General features: G+C 40.9%; 1 protein-coding gene across 4 annotated transcripts in view; it reads left to right on the top strand.

The window, feature by feature from the left end:
• Positions 1 to 18,581, top strand: part of arhgap5 (Rho GTPase activating protein 5) — an 86,536-nt gene that overhangs the window by 33,522 nt on the left and 34,433 nt on the right. For all 4 annotated transcript variants that reach the window (XR_010975721.1, XM_068039339.1, XM_068039337.1 and 1 more), the window contains one exon: positions 10,491 to 10,568. Coding sequence is in view for 3 of the 4 variants with exons in the window: in XM_068039339.1 (XP_067895440.1) it covers positions 10,491 to 10,568 (78 nt within the window). In the remaining variant the exon portion in view is untranslated. The remainder of the gene's footprint in view (positions 1 to 10,490; positions 10,569 to 18,581) is intronic.

The raw sequence follows: 18,581 nt of genomic DNA, 5'->3' as shown, positions 1-18,581 counted from the left end.
ACATTCAAAATAAGGGACTTCTCATTTAAGACAGAAATTAGGAATGTCTTGTCTCAGCGGGTTGTTAATTTTTGGAATTCTGTACCCCAGAGAGCAGTGGAAGCTGGGTCATTGAATACATTCAGGGCTGAGCTAGACAGATTTTTCATCTACAAGAGAGTCTAGGGTTATGGGGGCAGGCAGGAAAGTGGAGTTAAGGCCACAATTAGATCAGTCATGACCTTATTGAATGGCGAAGCAGGCTCGAGACCAAATAGCCAACTCCTGCTTCTATTTCTTATGTTCTTATATGAACCAGAGGGCACAGATTTACATAATTGGCAAAAGAACCAGAGGCAGCATACAGTGGAGGTAAAGTGTTTCTCTCAAGTATGGAAAATACACTTTTTCTACCAGCTGTTCCTCATACTAAACAGTAAAATTGGTGTAGGTCTATGATTTTTGAATGGTGTGGAGTATGGGGAATTGGTGCACAAGGGGGCAGGGATGACAAAATTTGCAACAACTGCTTTTGAAAATGTGTTTAGTAAGAGTTTCTGTACTTTACATTTTGAATGATAAGAACAGGTAATAAAAGCAAAATACTGCGGATGCTGGAAATCTGAAATAAAAACAAGAAATGCTGGAACCACTCAGCAGGTCTGGCAGCATCTGCGGAAAGAGAAGCAGAGTTAACGTTTCGGAAGGGTCACTGACCCGAAACGTTAACTCTGCTTCTCTTTCCACAGATGCTGCCACAATAAGAACAGGTACCTGGTAGAAGCAAAAAAGACATTTTTGATCTTGTATTGGCAGGAATTTCCAATTCCTGCTGAATGCTTTAGACATTTAAAGAGAATTACAACCATAGATTCATTTGCAGCCGGCAGATGTCTTGAGTATCCTGTTTGAAACGACTTTAGGATATTAATTGTAAGCTGTGTAATTTGTTTTCCCTTGCTAATTTTTATTTGGTGTTGAATTCAACTAAAGCACTCAGTCTTGTAGTACCTTGCCCAAGTATTTTTTTTTCTATGTGAGTTTGGAGTGAAAGTATAAGCAGACTATTCAGCTGCCTGAATATATTGCAGCTGAGCTTGATGGTGCCTCACCTGACATTCACACATACCCACATCTAGCTTGGGTTGTTCATTTTCCTCCAAACTCACTGAAGTCAATTGAGTTTGTTTTATTTGTTTGTGGGATGTGGGTGTCACTGGCTAGGCCATCATTTATTGCCCATCCCTAATTGCCCTTGAACTGATTGGCTTGCTAGGCCATTTCAGAGGGCATTTAGGTAAGGATGGCAGATTTCCTTCCCTAAAGGACATTAATGCACCAGATGGGTTTTTACAACAATGGACAATGGTTTCAAGGCCATCATTAGACTAGATTTTAATTCCATATTTATTAATTGAATTCAAATTTTACTATCTGCTGCGGTGGGATTTGAAGCCATGTCCTCAGCATTAGCCAGGGAGTCTGGGTTACTAGTTTATTGGCATTGCCACTAAGCCACTGCCTCCCCTAATACTCCTGCTCCAGATATGATTGTACTGGGGATTGACCTGGGGCCTTCCTGTTTTCTAAGGCTTGGCTGCTCAATGGACAAATGTGCCAATCAAGTAGAACTTGAAAAAATATTTCTAAGCATCGAAGTAAACAAAAATTCAGATATCTCTGGATAAGAGCCCACAAACAATAGAATTTCCAAATAGGCTGTGTTTGGCCACAATAAATATGATTCACCCTTGGATCAGAATTCAAAATCAAGTAAAGGTTTCCTGCTAGAACCAGCTTTTGCATGCCTATGCTTAGATGTGCAAAGTCAGACCAGGTCCCATATTTTGCTGTTGCAGGAACAGGATAGTTAGGCTGTGTTCTGCAGGATCTGCATTCATTGAACCCAGAGTTCTGCTGGTTTATTTTAATTTTTCTAAACTGGAGGGTAATAATTCAAGATCTAATCTGTTCTTTAGATCAGTCGTGGGTAACTGAATTGCTGGAAAAGGCTTTTGTCAAATTGATACTGTGTGGTAATCTATTTTGGAAGTTTCTTATTTTATGTTCCTCTGTTTTGTTCCTGGTCTCTGAGTGGTTTACAGCTATAGAGAAAAGGAACATATCTTTGTAGGTTTTTTGATTGTAATTGTACTTTGTGCCGTTACAATTTCAAGACCATGATGCAATTTTAGACTTAACTGAGTAATTTGAATAACCAGAACTTATAAAGTGTAAATGTTTGTCAAACATAATTTTAAGATTTCCATGCCTTAAGCCAGACAATTTTTGCAGTTTTTGTCAGGTTAGCAAGCATATTGTGCCAACAAATTAAAGGTGACTGCTGGACTTTAAATAATCAGAAACATGATTGACACTTTAATAAATGTTGAAACACTTAAATCCCTTAACACAGTTCTTCAGAAATTCAATTCAATTTTATCGTAAAATTAAGCCAAACTTATTTACCTAATGGTTAATATTTTGTTTTGACATGTCCATAGGTTGTCAGTAGCCCATACAGTCACTGTCTCTTGAACTGGAGAAGTGCAACTTTGTAGATGAGACAAAAGTTTGTGCTGAATTTTATGTAAACTCTCTACTTAATTATATTACTGAAATATTTAACATCTCCAAGAAGGATGAGCACCAATGTTTTTAATACTGATGGTAAATTGTGGGTTTGAGAGCCTGCTAGGAACGCCTCAGGCAGGACAAGATAGTCCAATGCACTGACTAAAATTATTGTGATCATTTCCTCAGTGTGAGAAGTAATTGAGCCAAGAGTCTAAGGAAAATGAAGTCATAGGCTCCAGAGTAGTAAAAAAAAAATTTGCAAATGTTTAGCACAAATGAGAAGTGTTTTGCATTTGTCATAGAATCATAAAATGATACAACACAGAAGGAATTCATTTGGCTCATCATGCCTATGCTGGCTCTTTGGTAGAGCTATCCAGTTAATGATAGTCCCCTGCTGTTTCCCCAGCGCCATGTAATTTTTTTTCCTTTCAAGTATTCAATTCCCTTTTAGAATATTGCTCTTGAATTTGCTTACACTACCCTTTCAGGCAGTGCATTCCAGATTACAAAATCTTGTGTTTTAAAAAAAAAAAGTTTCCTCGTGTCACTTAGTTCAGATCAGCCATGATTTTATTGAATGGCTGAGCAAGCTCGAGGGGCCGAGTGGTCTACTCCTAATTTGAATGTTCTTTTGTCAATCACATTAAATCTGTGATCTCTGATTGCCAACCATTTTGCCATTATTGACTCTTATGAAAGCCAATTCTATTAATCCAGTCTGCTTTGAGAACAGTCCCAGTTTGTCTAGTCTCTCCACATTAACTGAAGTCCCTCATCCCTGGTGCTGTTGAAGTGACTCTCTTCTGCACTCACATTGGCTGTGGCATCCTTCCTAAAGTGTGATGCCCAGAATTGAACACAGTACTCCAGCTGAGGCCTAACCAGTGTTTCATTAATGTTCAGCGTAATTTCTTTTTTGTACTATATTCCCCTGTTAATAAAGCCAAGCATCTCATGCTTTTTTAATAGCTTTCTCAACTTGTCTTGCCACTCTTGTGTGCTTACGACTCTAGGTCTGTCTCTTCCTGCACCCCTTTAAAATTATATCACTGTTTTTATTGCCTCTCCCTATTCTTCCAATCAAAATGTGTCGCTTCATACTTGTGTTAAATTTCATCTGCCACGTGTCTGCCCATTTCATCAGTCTGTCAACGTCCTCCTGAAGTCTATTATGATCCTCCACATTGTTTACCACTGTCCTCCTCATTGTTACTACAATTCCAGGTTTTGTGTCATTTTTCAAACTTTGAAATTATGCCTTGTATAACCAAGTTTGAGTCATCAATATATATCAAAAAGAGCATTGGTCCTTCCTAATACCAGCCCCGGGAACATCTTTGTATATCTCCCTTCAGTTTGAAAAAGAATGGTTCACCACTACCCTCTGCTTTCTGTCCCTTAGCTAACTTTTCTTAGCTAATCCACACTGACCCTTTCCTTTAATCCCATGGGCTTTAATTTTGCAGACAAGTCTGTTATGTGGTACTTAGTCACACACCATTTGAAAGTCCATATACACATCAACTGCACTATCATCATCAACCCTCCCTGTTACTTCATCAAAGAACTCAATCAAGATAATCAAACATGATTTGCCTTTTTTGTATTCTTCAGTTTTTCATTGCTAAGCACAAACAAACTTGGCAGTGGAATGATTTTATTGATCACTTTCTGATTCAGTTGAACAGTTAGACATGTTTTCTGAGCTCTGTACACAAAACAGAAGTTATTGTATGATGTGTATACTTGTTTGCTTTTAGTCAGGCTGAAGAACTGCCTGTTAACTCTATAACTTTGCACATTTCATTGTGGTTTTGTGAAGCTTTCTGGATTAATTAGCTTTGGCATGGAAAGACTATTAAGTAATGCATGGTAATTTCAGAAATGGAATCAGCCATTAAATACTTGCTGATTAAATTAATTATTCACATTACTTATTTTGCTTCAGTTGCTTCCATTCATCCAGTTCTGACATTGTCCAGTTGTTATCATGTCATAGTTTCTGATGCAAGAACCACCTCTGCCTAGTGCATTAAGTAGGTGCACTGCTTACTTGAGCAGATGGAATGTTCTGGAATGCAGGTTCCACTGCTCAAACAATCATTAGAGGCACTGAGGAATGCATTTAGTATAACTAGGTAGCAATCTTATGAACTATTAAGATTTAAGGAATTATATTGTTTAGTATTATGTACATTACCCATCCATGCTAAATTGAATTGCAAAAATCCTTTTCATTATAGACTTTATTGGTATAAATATTGATGTTTATTCTGTCCTCAAAATCCTTATTGTTATCTATAAACCCCTCCACAATCGATGTAACTTGGCAATCTCTTCCAGCCCTGCATCCCTGCTCATTCAACTCTGATCTCCTGTGCATTTCTCCTCCATGCTGTAGCATCGATGGCATAGTCTTCAGCCATTGTGACGCCACTTCACTGAACACTCTCCCAAGCCACCTTGTTTCATCCTTTCTCACCACTTTGAAAACTATTCTTTGCTCACCTTGCCTATTTTCCCTCCTCCTCATGATGTCATTGCCTTGGAGTATTTTACTCTGTTAAAGGAGCTATGCAAATGCATGTTGTCTTCATTTCATTTATATTTGTCCAAGTCTTTTTCCTCTTTAAGTATTTGACCCAATTTCTTCCAATAATCTTGATCATCTTCAAGTCCTTTTGGTTACCTCAAGATCGTGGCTAAGAGAAATTGTTAGAAAAATTGGGAAAAAATATAGAGTTAGAAACATAGAAAACTTATGGCATAGAAGGAGGGCATTTAGCCCATAGTTTCTGTGCCAGTCTTGATAAAGAGCAATCCAGCCTAATCCCACTTTCCAGGTATTGGTCTGTAGCCTTGTAGCATCTGGCATTTCAAGTGCATATTGAAGTATTTTTTAAATCCAACTAGGATTTCTGCCTCTACCACCCTTTCAGACATTGAGTTCCAGACCTCAACATCCTCTAGGTGACAAAATTTCTTCTCAACTCCCCTCTAGTCTTTCTGCCAGTTACTTTAAATCTATGCCCTCTGGTTAATGGCCTGTCGGCTAAGGGAAATAGATCCTTCGTATCCACTCTACCTGGGTCCGGCATAATTTTGTACACCTCAATTAAATCTGCCCTCAGGCCCCTCTGTTCCAAAGCAGAAAACCCCAGCCTATCCAATAATTCCTCATAGCTAAAATTCTCCTATCTTGACAATGTCCTTGCAAATCTCCTCTGTACCGGCTCTAGTGCAATCAGATTCTTCCAGTAACGCGGTGACCAGAACTGTATGTGGTACTGTAGCTGTGACCAAACTTGTGTTTGTTCTAACATAACCTCCCTGCTCGTAAATTCTACACCTCAGTTAATAAAGGAAAGTATCCCATATGCCGCCTTATCTACCTGTCCTGCTACTTTCAGGGATTTGGGGACATGCACTCCAAGGTTCCCCTCTTTCTGGATACTTCAGTCTTCTACCATTTAGTGTGTATTCCCTTCCCTTGCTTGCCCTCTGCAAATGTGTTAATTAAAATGGTGCTATGGATCTTTTATGTCCACCTGAGAGAACACAGGGTCTTAACTTCAATTAAATTTCATTTTCCAAGTTTTTATTTTTATGCAAATCCTTTTGCAGTGTATGCATTTAAAAAAAAATTTGAAAGCTCTCTGGGAGCCATGTCAGTGAAAATCACATGCCAAGTTTAGAGCCAATGTTGGTGAAATTCATGTTGCAGGAAACGTCTGTGAGATGGGCTTTAGTCTCTATTTAAATAGGTTCTGCTTTTTTCAGCTAAGGTGTGTTGGCTTTGTAGTCCCTTGTGTAAAATGACTTGTTCAAAGCCACCAAGGTGCTTCAATCACAAAAAGCACAGAATTTCATGGGAAAAGGAAGGAATTGTAGAACTTGCTCGCCAAAACACTGGTGAAAATTCTGATTCCATTTAATAAAAGTGCAAGTTCATTTATTCAGTCACCGTCAAATAATAGCCTGCTGATCGCTGCCATGAAAATTATGATTATCGGTTTGTCTTAAAATATGTTAACCCTAAAGATCCTTTGCTGTTTCAATTATGCAGGCTAACTTTCAGTTGGTTAAGGAAATAATTATTACGACATGCATTTTCCCAATGATTGAAGAAAATAGCTATATCTTACATGAACAAAATGAAACACTAGATGTTTGTAAAATGTTCATTAAACATATAATATTTTAATCTATGGTTTGTCTCTGTGAAATGAGCTTTCTGATTGATTTTCTTTTCCAGTAGAAACCATGAACCAATCATGTATTATGTAAAAAGCCAGCTGCTTTACAGTTTCCCAATTGCAACCCAGTGAATGTAAATAAAGACGTTCCCTGCATATTGCCTGCCAGCACGTTGCAAACGCCATTGCCAGTGCTACCAGCTGGGCATTCGATTGCCATCCTTCACCTTCCCTAATGCTCACTTTTTCTTCTTTCTGGTCTGTGATGGACTGTTAGCATTTATCTGCCACTTGTGCACTGCTATGCCTCTTCACAGTCTTACCCATTTCTTTGTCATTTTCTGCCTTTTCTCAGAAGTCTAGTTATGCTCACTCCCAAAGTCCTGCACCATAGCTCGTAAGAAAAGCTGTGGGAAAAGTATTAATTTTTAATCATTGTTCATTTAAAATTCTTTCTTCCTCCTGCATGCTGTTTATTAACAAGCTCTCCTGAAATTTCAAGAGAACGTTTTCATTAATAGGCTTTCCTCTCAATATTAAATTGTGTTTGTACTTGCTTAAGTGCTTGTTTACATTGGGCACACATGACTTGCAAGTTGTAAGAGGAAAAAGTTCTGGCATTGAATTTTGTCCCCCCCTCCCTGCCCCCCCCCCCCCCCCCACCCCCAAACCACCAATTAAAAACCTGAAATATTGTTCCTACCTCAATTCCGTTCCATTTTGGTTGTGTGAGATTGGCAAGCTGCAGAATCACTGAATCATGAGAGAAACTGCATTGACTTGGATGGAAGCTCTATTAGAACTGGAAAGTGTCCTATAATGTAAGTTCTTATTTATCTCTATTCCTGCACACCTGACTCACTGCCCCGCCAATACCATCATAATAAAAGGCATGACACCACATTTATGTGGCATTTTGCCAACTTGTTTGAGAACTCATGCGATAGAAGCAAACCCCGAATGACAACTAGTTCTTGGCCTCATTTTTTCTGGTTAGTGAGCAAATGCTCCATAGCATCAGATGCTGGTTGCTGAAGTCAACTCGTGTCAAATGAAGGGCAAGTTTTTCAGAAATTTGGATCCAACTATAACATCCTCAAAGTTACGTTTTTTGTTGTATGTAGTATGTAAGGTGAAGCCTTTTTCCTCTCTTTCCGTTTATCTGTTTGAACAAACAATTTCATTCTATTTAATTGATGATTAGAGAGAATAGTGAAATATAATGAAAAACAGTAAAATTCAGATGCCCTGAAATGTGAAAAGTTTATGCAAGTAAATTTGAAACAATAGTAGAATTTTGTGTAATATTTTTAGTGGTAGAAGATCATGTGACATCACACAACTACAGTAAACAGCAGTGTTGGCTTGCAGGACAGGTTCACTGATGAAGTCTCAATGCAGATGTTGATGGGCGATAAAAGATGGCCTGTTAAAGGTTCAGTCCTATTAAAATAATAGTGGATTTGCACAGTGCACCATGAAATACTATTGTTTTAATTGACCATTCTGTCTATAAAATGCTTATTTAAAAAAAAAAATTATCTATCCAGAGAACATTTCCATTGAAAATGTGTACAGAAATTTTTTTTGGGACATTATTTCTTTTTCAAAGTATTTCTGTCAATATAAATTTGTTATGACTAAACTAGAAGCATTTTTCCATGTAGCAACTTGCACACTATTCAGCTACAGACATTATCTCGATCATAATCTTCAGGGCTGAGTCACGCAACCTTTATTACTTGTTTGGAGACCCAGCTCTGTCAGAGGACTATGCTTTTTTGTATGTCAATTTACATTAGCAAGATATGTAGTATTTGTATCAGCCATGTGAACAAACTGAAGGACACAAATTTGTGTCTGAAAAAGCTAAGTACTGGAAGAGTATTTGTCCCATTGCGTGTGGAGGTCCTTAATGCCCAGTGCGAATTGGGGGCGGGGTGGTGGAGTGCAGGTGGGACTGGGAAAGAAACTTAATTTTAAACAGATTTAGTATATGAATTTCAGGGATACTGGGTTCGCTTTTAAATTTTTTAAAGATTTGCAGATTCTCTGGGTTTCTGGAGCAGTTTTGATTGAATTTTAACTTTTATATTACAGTGAATTACATAAAATATACAGTTCAGGAACAGGCCATTCAGACAAACTAGTCTCTGCTGGTGTTTATATTCCACCTGAATCTCCTCCCATTCCATCTCTCTCATCTCAACCTTTCAGCATATCTTTCTGTAAGAGCAAAATACTGCAGTTGCTGGAATTCTGAAATAAGAACAGAAAGTGCTGGAGATACTCAGCAAATCTGGCAGCATCTGTGGAGAGAGAAATAGTTAGCATTTCAAGTCTGTGACCTCTCATCAGAATTGCGATGCATGTCCAAGTCAGGATGGTGTGAGAGACTTGGAGGTGATGATGCTCCCATGCACTTACTGCCCTTGTCTTTTTAGGTGGTTTAGGTTATGGGTTCGGAAGGTTTTGCTGATGAAGTCTTGGCTAATTGCTGCTGTGCAGTGTAGGTAGTTCATGCTGCAGCCACAGTACGCCAATGACCGAGGAAGTGGATGTTTAAACCAGTAGATGAGGTGTCGATCGCACTGTCAACAACTACATCAGTCACTTTGCTGATGATTGAAAGTAGACTAATGGGCCAGGTTAGATTTGTCTTGCTTTTTGTTGGGCAGTTTCCCATATTGTCTGGTCGTGCCAGTGATTGCAGCTGTGCTGATAGAGCTTAGCTAAAGGTGTGACTAGTACTTGAGCACAGGTCTTCAGCACTACAGCTGGGTACAATCGGGGCCTGTATCCTTTGTAGTGTTCGATGCACTCAACAGTTTCTTGATGTCATGTGGAGTGAATTGAATTGGCTGAAGACTGGCATCTGTGATGGTGGAATCCTCAGGAAGAAGCTGAGAGCTTCTGTCTGATGAGAGTTCCAAACACTTGAATCTTGTCTTTTGCTCTTGCATGCTGGGGCTTTGCCATCATTGAGGATGGGATGTACATGGCACCATCCCTTCCATTAGTTTCTTAATTGTCTGTCATTATTTACATTTTGATTGTAGGATCACTTCGTTCTGTCTATAGCATGCTGTTTCGATTATTTAGCATGCATGTAGTTCTGCGTTGTAGCTTCAGGTTTACATCTCAGTTTTCAGATTCACTTTATATGAAGATATTATTTTGGCTCCATATCATAACTCTTGAGAACTAAGCACGAACTCTGTAGAAAAACTTTCAACAGTTTTTTTTTTTCCCCCTTCGAGATGGGAAGAAACAATGTAAATGTTCGTTGTTAACTAAGCTGTCTTTTCCTGTCTTTTGCAGGAGATTCAAACCAGTAGATTATTTTCAAGCAGACTTTTTTTTTTCAATAGAATCACTTATATCCCAGTAAAAAAAATTAATGGCGCCTCCTAGATTTTGAATATTGCACAAATCAAATTTTAAAAGAAAAAGGCATATGCAAACTGAATCAATTACACAGCATTAAGATTATATTGTTCCTCTCTCCTACCTGTAATTCGCAATATTGTGTTGAGATAAGCTTGCTTTAGTGATCTGAAATAGATTTTTAAAAAATTGTTTATGTACTATGACTGGCTTTAAAAGAGCAGCAAATCAAAAGTAGATGATAAAACCTTTGTCACAGCTAATTTATTTAATAGATTTTTCATTGTGAAAAATAATTTTTTCAACCCCTTGAATATTTTGGTAACAAGCTCTTATTTTTTTTCTTAGGTTTGAACACTGAAGGACTGTATCGTGTAAGTGGAAACAGGACTGATCAAGATAACATTCAAAGGCAGTTTGATCAAGGTAACATATGGTACCGTTATCATACAGGGTTAAAAAACAAATGATCGAGCTTGTTTTGATGTTCAAAACAAGAGCAACATGGTATAGACATGACCAGGGAGAAGCCATGCTTTGCAATTAAGATAGATGCAACTTGTTGGCTTTATTTGTATAAATTTAATTGGCATTGCTTTGGAGTTCTGAGACACATGTTTAATTTCCTTTACCCCAGTTTTTACTTTTTTATATATGAAGTATTTCTCAGTCAATCCTGTTAAAATTGAGTAGTCTGTCTGAGCCAGAGAGACACTCAGTGGGGGGGTCAACAATTTGAAGTCTATAACACAGCATTGTTGTGCCTGGTTCTACCTTGGGTTGCAGTTTTGCGTGGTCAATATGACTGCTATTTTTTATTAACGAGCAGGGATTATTAAAATAGCTTCTGTAAATGTACAGTGACATACTATTCACTTTCCAGTCCCTATTTTAGAAATCTATTTTGTAATAAAGTCAAGGAAGATCAGGTGAGAGCATATAATGTAATCATTAAGCTGAAATTGATTGAAGAGGGTTCTCTGTTCGCCTGATTGACTTGCCAAATAGCGAGGTAATTTGGAACAAGGAAAGGCATAAACCAGTTCATCATGAGCAAGGGTTTACCTTCAGCGGTGGTCTGCGACACTAACCAGGTAAGTATGTCGAGGAGGCTCGTGGAGTGTAAACACCAGCATAGACCATGTGGACTGAATGACCTGTTTCTGAACTATGCATTCTATGTAGGTGGGTCTCATTGACAAAGTGAGTTTAAAAAGGACATAATGGGAGAGAAAATAAGGACATACATGGGTTCAGGGCCTGCCCATGGGGGATCGTGGAAGGGGATTTGGCTTGGTGGGAAGGAGGGAAAGCTACGGAGGTCGCTGAATGATGATCTCATTCTTAGTGACAAAGAACTCCTCGTGCTTGTTGTTGGTGAGGTTAGTGGAGACGAGCTGAAGGTTCTGTTTGCTTCTCAGGGTGATAGTGAAGTATTAGGTAGTTTTGTCTGAGGATGCTGAAGCCTGATATTGTTTGAAATAATTCAGCCACATCTGTGATGGATGTCAAAACTAGTTTTGTTTCAGATTGGCTCAGGTCTGCACCCCTCGCATTTGAGGGAATGAAGATGGAAGCTATATTGGAGATGGGACCATGATGGAAGAGACGCAAGATTTTGTTGGGGACAAGGGCATCAAAGGTGAAGAAGCGGTTTGACATATTGACAACTGCAGCAGTGCTGTGGTAAATGGAATGCCATCTTAGTGCAAAAAGCTGAAGATTTTGCAAGAAAAGAAAGATTGAGGCTGCAAAGTTGTATTTAACCGAAGTGTATATTAATTCTAAACTACGAACATACAAACCTACTAATTAGGAGCAGGAGTAGGCCACCTCACCCCTCGAGCCTGCTCTGCCATTCAATAAGTTCATGGCTGAACTGATTTCTCCACATTACCACCTACCCCTGTTAACCTTTCACCCCCTTGCTTACCAAGTTTTACACTGATTTTTCTTTTATTTGTTCATGGGATGTTGGCATTGCTGGCTAGAACAGCACTTATTGCCCATACTTAATTGCCCTTGAGAAGGTGGTGGTGAGCCACCTTCTTGAACCACTGCAGTCCATGTTGGGTAGGTGCACCTACAGTACTGTTAGGAAGGGAGTTGCAAGATTTTGACCCAGCTACAGTAAAGGAACAGCGACATAGTTCCAAGTCATGGTGGTGTGCGGCTTGGAGGGGAAATTGCAGGTGGTGGTGTTCCAATGCATCTGCTGCCCTTATCCTTCTAGGTGGAAGAGATTGCGTGTTTGGAAAATGCTGTCTAAGGAGCCTTGGTGCATTGCTGCAGTGCATCTTGTAGATGGTACACACTACTGCCATTATGTGTCTGTGATGGAGGAAGTGAATGTTGAAGATGGTGGATGGGGTGCCAATCAAGTGGGCTGCTTTGTGCTGAATGGTGTTGAACTTGAGTGTTGGTGGAGCTGCACCCATCCAGGCAAGTGGAGAGTATTCCATTACATACCCGACTTGTGCCTTTATAGATGGTGGACAGGATTTGGGGCGTCATGAGGTGAGTTACTTGCTGCAGGATCCTTCGCCTCTGACCTGCTCTTGCAGCCGTGGTATTTATATGGCTACTTCAGTTCAGTTTCTGGTCAATGGTAGCCCCTAAGATGTTGATAGTGGGGGATTCAGCGATGGTAATGCCTCTGAATGTCAAGGGGAGGTGGTTAGATTCTCTCTTGTTGGAGATAGTCGTTGCCTAGCACTTGTGTGGTGCGAATGTTACTTGCCACTTCTCAGCCCAAGCCTGGGTATTGTCCGGGTCTTGCTGCATTTCTACACGGAATGCTTCAATATCTGAGGAGTTGCGAATGGTGCTGAACATTGTGCAATCATCAGCGACCATACCCCCCTTCTGACCTTGTGATAGAAGGAAGGTTGTTGATGAAGCAGCTGAAGATGATAGGGCCTCGGACACTACCAGGAGGAACTCCTGCAGTGATGCCCTGCAACTGAGATGATTGACCTCCAACAACCCCAACCATCTTCCTTTGCGCTAGGTATGACTCCATCCAGGGGAGAGTTTTCCCCCTGAATCCCAATGACTCCAGTTTTGCTAGGGTTCCTTGAGGCCATGCTTGGTCAAATGCTGCCTTGATGTCAAGGGCAGTCACTCTCGCCTCACCTCTGGAGTTCAGCTGTTATGTCCAAGGCTGTAATGAGGTCAGGAGCTGAGTGTCCCTGACGGAACCCAAACTGAGCATCACTGAGCAGGTTATTGCTAAGCAAGTGCAGCTTGATAGCACTGACGACGCCACCTTCCTTCACTTTACTGATGATTGAGAGTAGACTGATGGGGTGGTAATTGGCCAGGTTGGATTTGTCCTGCTTTTTGGGTATAGGACATACCTGGGCAATTTTCCACATTGCCGGGTAGATGCCAGTGTTGTAGATGTACTGGAACAGCCGGGCTAGGGGTGCGGAAAGTTCTGGAGCACAGGTCTTCAGTATGGCCAGAATGTTGTCAGGGCTCATAGCTTTTGCAATATCCAGTGCCTTCAGACATTTCTTGATATCATGTGGAGTGAATCGAATTGGCTGAAGACCAGCATCTGTGATGCTGGGGACTTCAGGAGGAGGCTGAGATGGATCATCCACTCGGCACTTCTGGCTGAAGTTTGTTACAAATGCTTCAGCCTTATCTTTTGCACTGACGTGCTGGGCACCTCCATCATTGAGGATGAGGATATTTGTGGAGCCACCTCCTCCAGTTAGTTGTTTAATTGTCCACGATTTGCGACTGGATGTGGCAGGACTGCAGAGTTTAGATCTGATCCGTTGGTTGTGTGATCGCTTAGCTCTGGCTGTCGAATGCAAGTGGGTTGTTGCGTCACCAGGTTGACGCCTCATTTTGAGGTATGTCTGGTGCTGCTCTTGGCATGCCCTCCTGTACTCTTCATTGAACCAGGATTGATCCCCAGACTTGATGGTAATGGTAGAATGGGGGATATGCAGGACCATGAGGTTACAGATTGTGGTTGAGTACAATTCTGCTGCTGCTGATGGCCCACAGCACCTCATGGATGCCCAGTTTTGCATTGTTAAATCTGTTTGAAATCTATTCCATTTAGCAAGGTGGTAGTGCCACACAACACGATGGAGAGTGTCTGCAAGGTGAAGACGAGACTTCCTGTCCACAAGGGCTGTGCGGTGGTCAGTCCTGCCAATACTGCCGTGGCCAGATGCGTCTGCGACAGGCAAATTAGTGAGGACGATGTCAAGTTTGTTTTTCCCTCACCAAATGCCCAGGCTAGCAGCTTTGTCCTTTCGGACTTGGCCAGCTCGGTCAGTATTTGTGCTACTGAGCCACTCTTGGTGATGGACGTTGAAGTCTCCCACCCAGAGTACTTTCTGCACCCTTGCTACCCTCAGTGCTTCCTCCAAGTGGTGTTCAACATTAGGAGTACTGATTTATCAGCTGATGGGGGGTGGCGCAGGGGAGTGGTAGGTGGTAATCAGCAGGAAGTTTTCTTGCCCATGATTGACCTGATGCCATGACTCTTCATGGGGTCCAGAGCTGATGTTGATGACTCCCAGGGGAACTCTCTCCCGACTGTATACCACTGTGCCGCCACCTCTGCTGGGTCTGTCCTGGGTGGAACAGGACGTACCCAGGGATTGTGATGGCGGTATCTGGGACATTGTCTGTAAGGTATGATTCGGTGAGTATGTCTGTGTCAGGCTTGACCCGTTGGTGGGACAGCTCTCCCAATTTTGGCACAAGCTCCCAGATGTCAGTAAGGAGGAATTTGCAGGGTTGGGTTTGCCGTTGTCATTTTGGTGCCTAGGGCGATGTCTGGTGGTGTGTCAGGTTTCATTCCTTTTCTTAGACTTTGTAACGGTTTGATGCAACTGAGTGGCTTGCTAAGCCATTTCAAAGGGCATTTGAGAGTCAACCACATTGCTGTGGATCTGGAGTCACATGTAGGCTAGACCAGGTAAGGACAGCAGAAAGGACATTAGTGAATGACAATCGACAATGGTTTCATGGCCATCATTAGATTAGCTTTTAATTCCAGATTTTATTAATTGAATTCAAATTCCACTTTTTTCCATGGTGGGATTCAATCCCATGCCTGCAGAGCAATTCTCTGGGTTAATAGTCCAGTGACAATACCACTGTGCCACCACCTCCCTTGATGGTGAGAAGTGGGAGGGTGGCTGTATTGATTAAGGAGAGCATTACAGTGCTGGAGTGAGAGAATGTCCCAGAGGGGCCAAGGACAGAATCTATTTGGCTGGACCTAAGGAACAAAAAAGGTGCAATTACATTGCTTTGTATAGTCTATAGGACACCAACTCGTGGGAAAGATGTGGAGGAACATACGAATTAGGAGCAGAAATAGGCCATTCAGCCCCTGTAGCTTGCTCTGCCATTCAATAAGATCATGGCTCTGATCTGTTTGTGTCTCGAATTGCACACTCCCATCTATCCCTGACAACCTTAGATTCTTGTGAGGCAAGGGAATCAATCTACCTCTGCCTAAAAAATATTCAATGACCGTACTTCCACCATCTTCTGAGGCAGAGAGTTCCAAAGTTTCACAACCCTCAGAGAGAAAGATTCTCCTCATCGCTGTCCTAAAAGGGCGACCCCTGATTTTAAAACAGTGCCGCTTAGTTCTGGACTCACCCACAAGAGGAAACATCCTTTCCACATCCACCTTGTCAAGACCATTCAGGATCTTACAAACTTCAGTCAAGTCTTCCCTCACTCTCCTAAACTGCAGTGAAAACAATCCCAGTCTGTCCAACCTTTCCTCATACAACAACCCGCTCATTCCAGGTATTAATCTAGTAAACCTCCTCTGAACAACCTCCAACGCATTTACATCCTTGAACAAATTTGTAAGGATATTTCAGAGAAGTGTAAGAATTACAGAATAGTTATAATGGGAGACTTTAATTATCGGGATATAGACTTGGCTAATAGTGGTGTGATGGACACAGAGGGGCAAGAGTTTCTAGCGTGTGTCAGGAAACTTTTCTACAGCAGTATGTTTCCAGTCCAACGAGAAAGGAGGCACTGCTGGATCTGGTTTAAGAATGGATTTGGGCCAGATAAATTGGAATCAAAGGTTGGCAGGACAAATGGTACCTGAACAAAGAAGAGATATTTCTGGCACAGTTAAGACATATTCCCACGAAAGGAAAAGATGGAACAAACAAATCCAGAGCTCCCTGGATGACAAAAGAGATGGACATTAAGATGATGAAGAAGAAATGTGTTTTTGACAGATGTCAGGTAGATAATACAACGGAGAACCAGGCTGAATGTAGAAGGTTCAGAGGGGAAAAAGCAAGTAAGAGAAGCAAAAGGACAGTATGAAAAGAGACTGGCGGCTAACATAAAAGGGAATCCCAAAGTCTTCTATAGGCATATAAATAGTAAAAAGGTGGTAAAAGGAGGAGTGGGGCCGATTAGGGACCAGAAAGGGGATCTACGCACGGAGGTAGGTGGCATAGCTGAGATATTAAATTAATACTTTGCATCTGTCTTTACCGAGGCAGAAGATGTGACCCAGGTCATGGTGAAAGAGGAGATAATTAATACACTGGAAAGATTTAAAATTGATGAGATATTGGATAGGCTGTCTGTGCTTAAAGTTGATTTGGCACCAGGAGTGGATGAGATGCATCCAAGGATACTGAGGGAAGTAAAAGTGGAAATTGCGAAAGCTCTGGCCACAATTTTCCAGTCTTCGACTTGGGTGGTGTCAGTGGACTGGAAAATTGCAAATGTTACACCCTTATTCAAAAACGGGTGTAAAGATAAACCCAGCAGCTACAGGCCAGTCAGTTTAACTCCAGTTGTGGGGAACCTTCTAGAAACAATAATTCGGGACAAAATGAATAATCACTTGGACAAATGCGGGTTAATTTAGGAAAGCCAGCACAGATTTGTTTAGGGAAAATTTTGTTTAATTTTCTGTTTTTATTTGAAGAGATAACAGAGAGGGTTGATGAGGGTCATGCTGTTGTGGTGTACATGGACTTACAGAAGGTATTTGATGCAGTACTGCACAACTGACTTGTGAACGAAGTTATAACTTATGGAATAAAAGGGACAGTAGCAACATGGATACCAAATTGGCTGAGTGTTAGGAAACAGCATAGTGGTTAATGGACATTTTTCAGACTGGAAGAATGTTTGTAGTGGAGTTCCCCAGGGGTCAGGGTTGGGATCCTTGCTCTTTCTGATATTTATTACTGACCTAGACCCTGGTATAGAGGGCCCAATTTCAAAATTTGCGGATGATACAAAACTTGGAAGCATTCTGAACTGTGAGGAAGATGATGTGGAACTTCAAAAGTTGGTGGAATGGGTGGACAGGTAGCAGATGAAGTTCATCTGAAGTTCAATGTGGAAAAGTATGAAGTGATTCATTTCAGTAGGAAGAACATGGAGTGACAAAATGAAATATAGGTACAAATCTAAAGGGGGTGCAGGAGCAGAAGGACCTCAGTTTATATGTGCATAAGTCATCGAATGTGGCAGGACAGGTTGAGAAAGCGGTCAATAAAGCAAAGTGTTCTAGACTTTAATAATAGGGTCATAAAGTACAAGAGCAAGGAGGTTATGTTGAACTTGTATAAAACGCTGGTTCAGCCTCAACTGGAATATTGCGTCCAGTTCTGGGCACCGTATTTAAGAAAAGATGTGAGTGCATTGGAGAGAGGACAGAAAAAATTCACAAGAATGGTTCCAGGGATGAGGAACTTCATTTACAAAGAGAGATTGGATAAGTTGGGACTGTTTTCCTTGGAGATTTGAAAGAGGTATTCAAAATCATGGAGGGTCTGGACAGTGTAGATAGGGAAAAGCAGTTACCACTCGTGAAAGGATCGAGAATGAGTGGGCACAAATTGAAGGAAATTGACAAAAGAAGCAATGAGGAAAAGCTTTTTCAAGCAGCAAGTGGTTAGGATCTGGAATGCATTGCCAGAGAGTATGGTGGAGGCAAATTCAGTCGAGGCATTCAAAAGAGAATTATAGTTATCTGAAAAGGAAGAATGTGCAGGATTATGGGGAGAAGGCAGGGGATTAGCACTAATTGAATTGCTCACTCGGAGAGCTAGTGCAGACAATTTCAATTTTGGTCACCTTTCAATTTTTTATGGCACCTACACACAATATGATTTTTCTTTCTGTCCTTGTAAAAAGGAGCTTAATAAGCATATACTGCTAAGAGCTGAAAAGTGCACGTAAAGCACCAAGACAAGGCAAATAAATTGTCTTGTTAATTTATAACTGCAAATTTGTTTTTGGAACCCAAGTTTATAGTAGGGCTAATGTCAGATCAGATTTTTTCCCCGCATGAGGTGGGGAAGCTCATGGCTTCTGTTGGCATTTCCTTCTGGTTGTGTGGTTGAACTTGGGAATTTTTGGTGATTGAGGGATTCAGCTCGTAACTACCACCCTATAATG

This window comes from Heterodontus francisci, chromosome 9 (genome assembly GCF_036365525.1).
Source record: "Heterodontus francisci isolate sHetFra1 chromosome 9, sHetFra1.hap1, whole genome shotgun sequence".
Classification (NCBI taxonomy): Eukaryota; Metazoa; Chordata; class Chondrichthyes; order Heterodontiformes; family Heterodontidae; genus Heterodontus; species Heterodontus francisci.
Note: the sequence above shows the minus strand (reverse complement) of the source record. Positions and strands in the feature narration are given on the sequence as shown.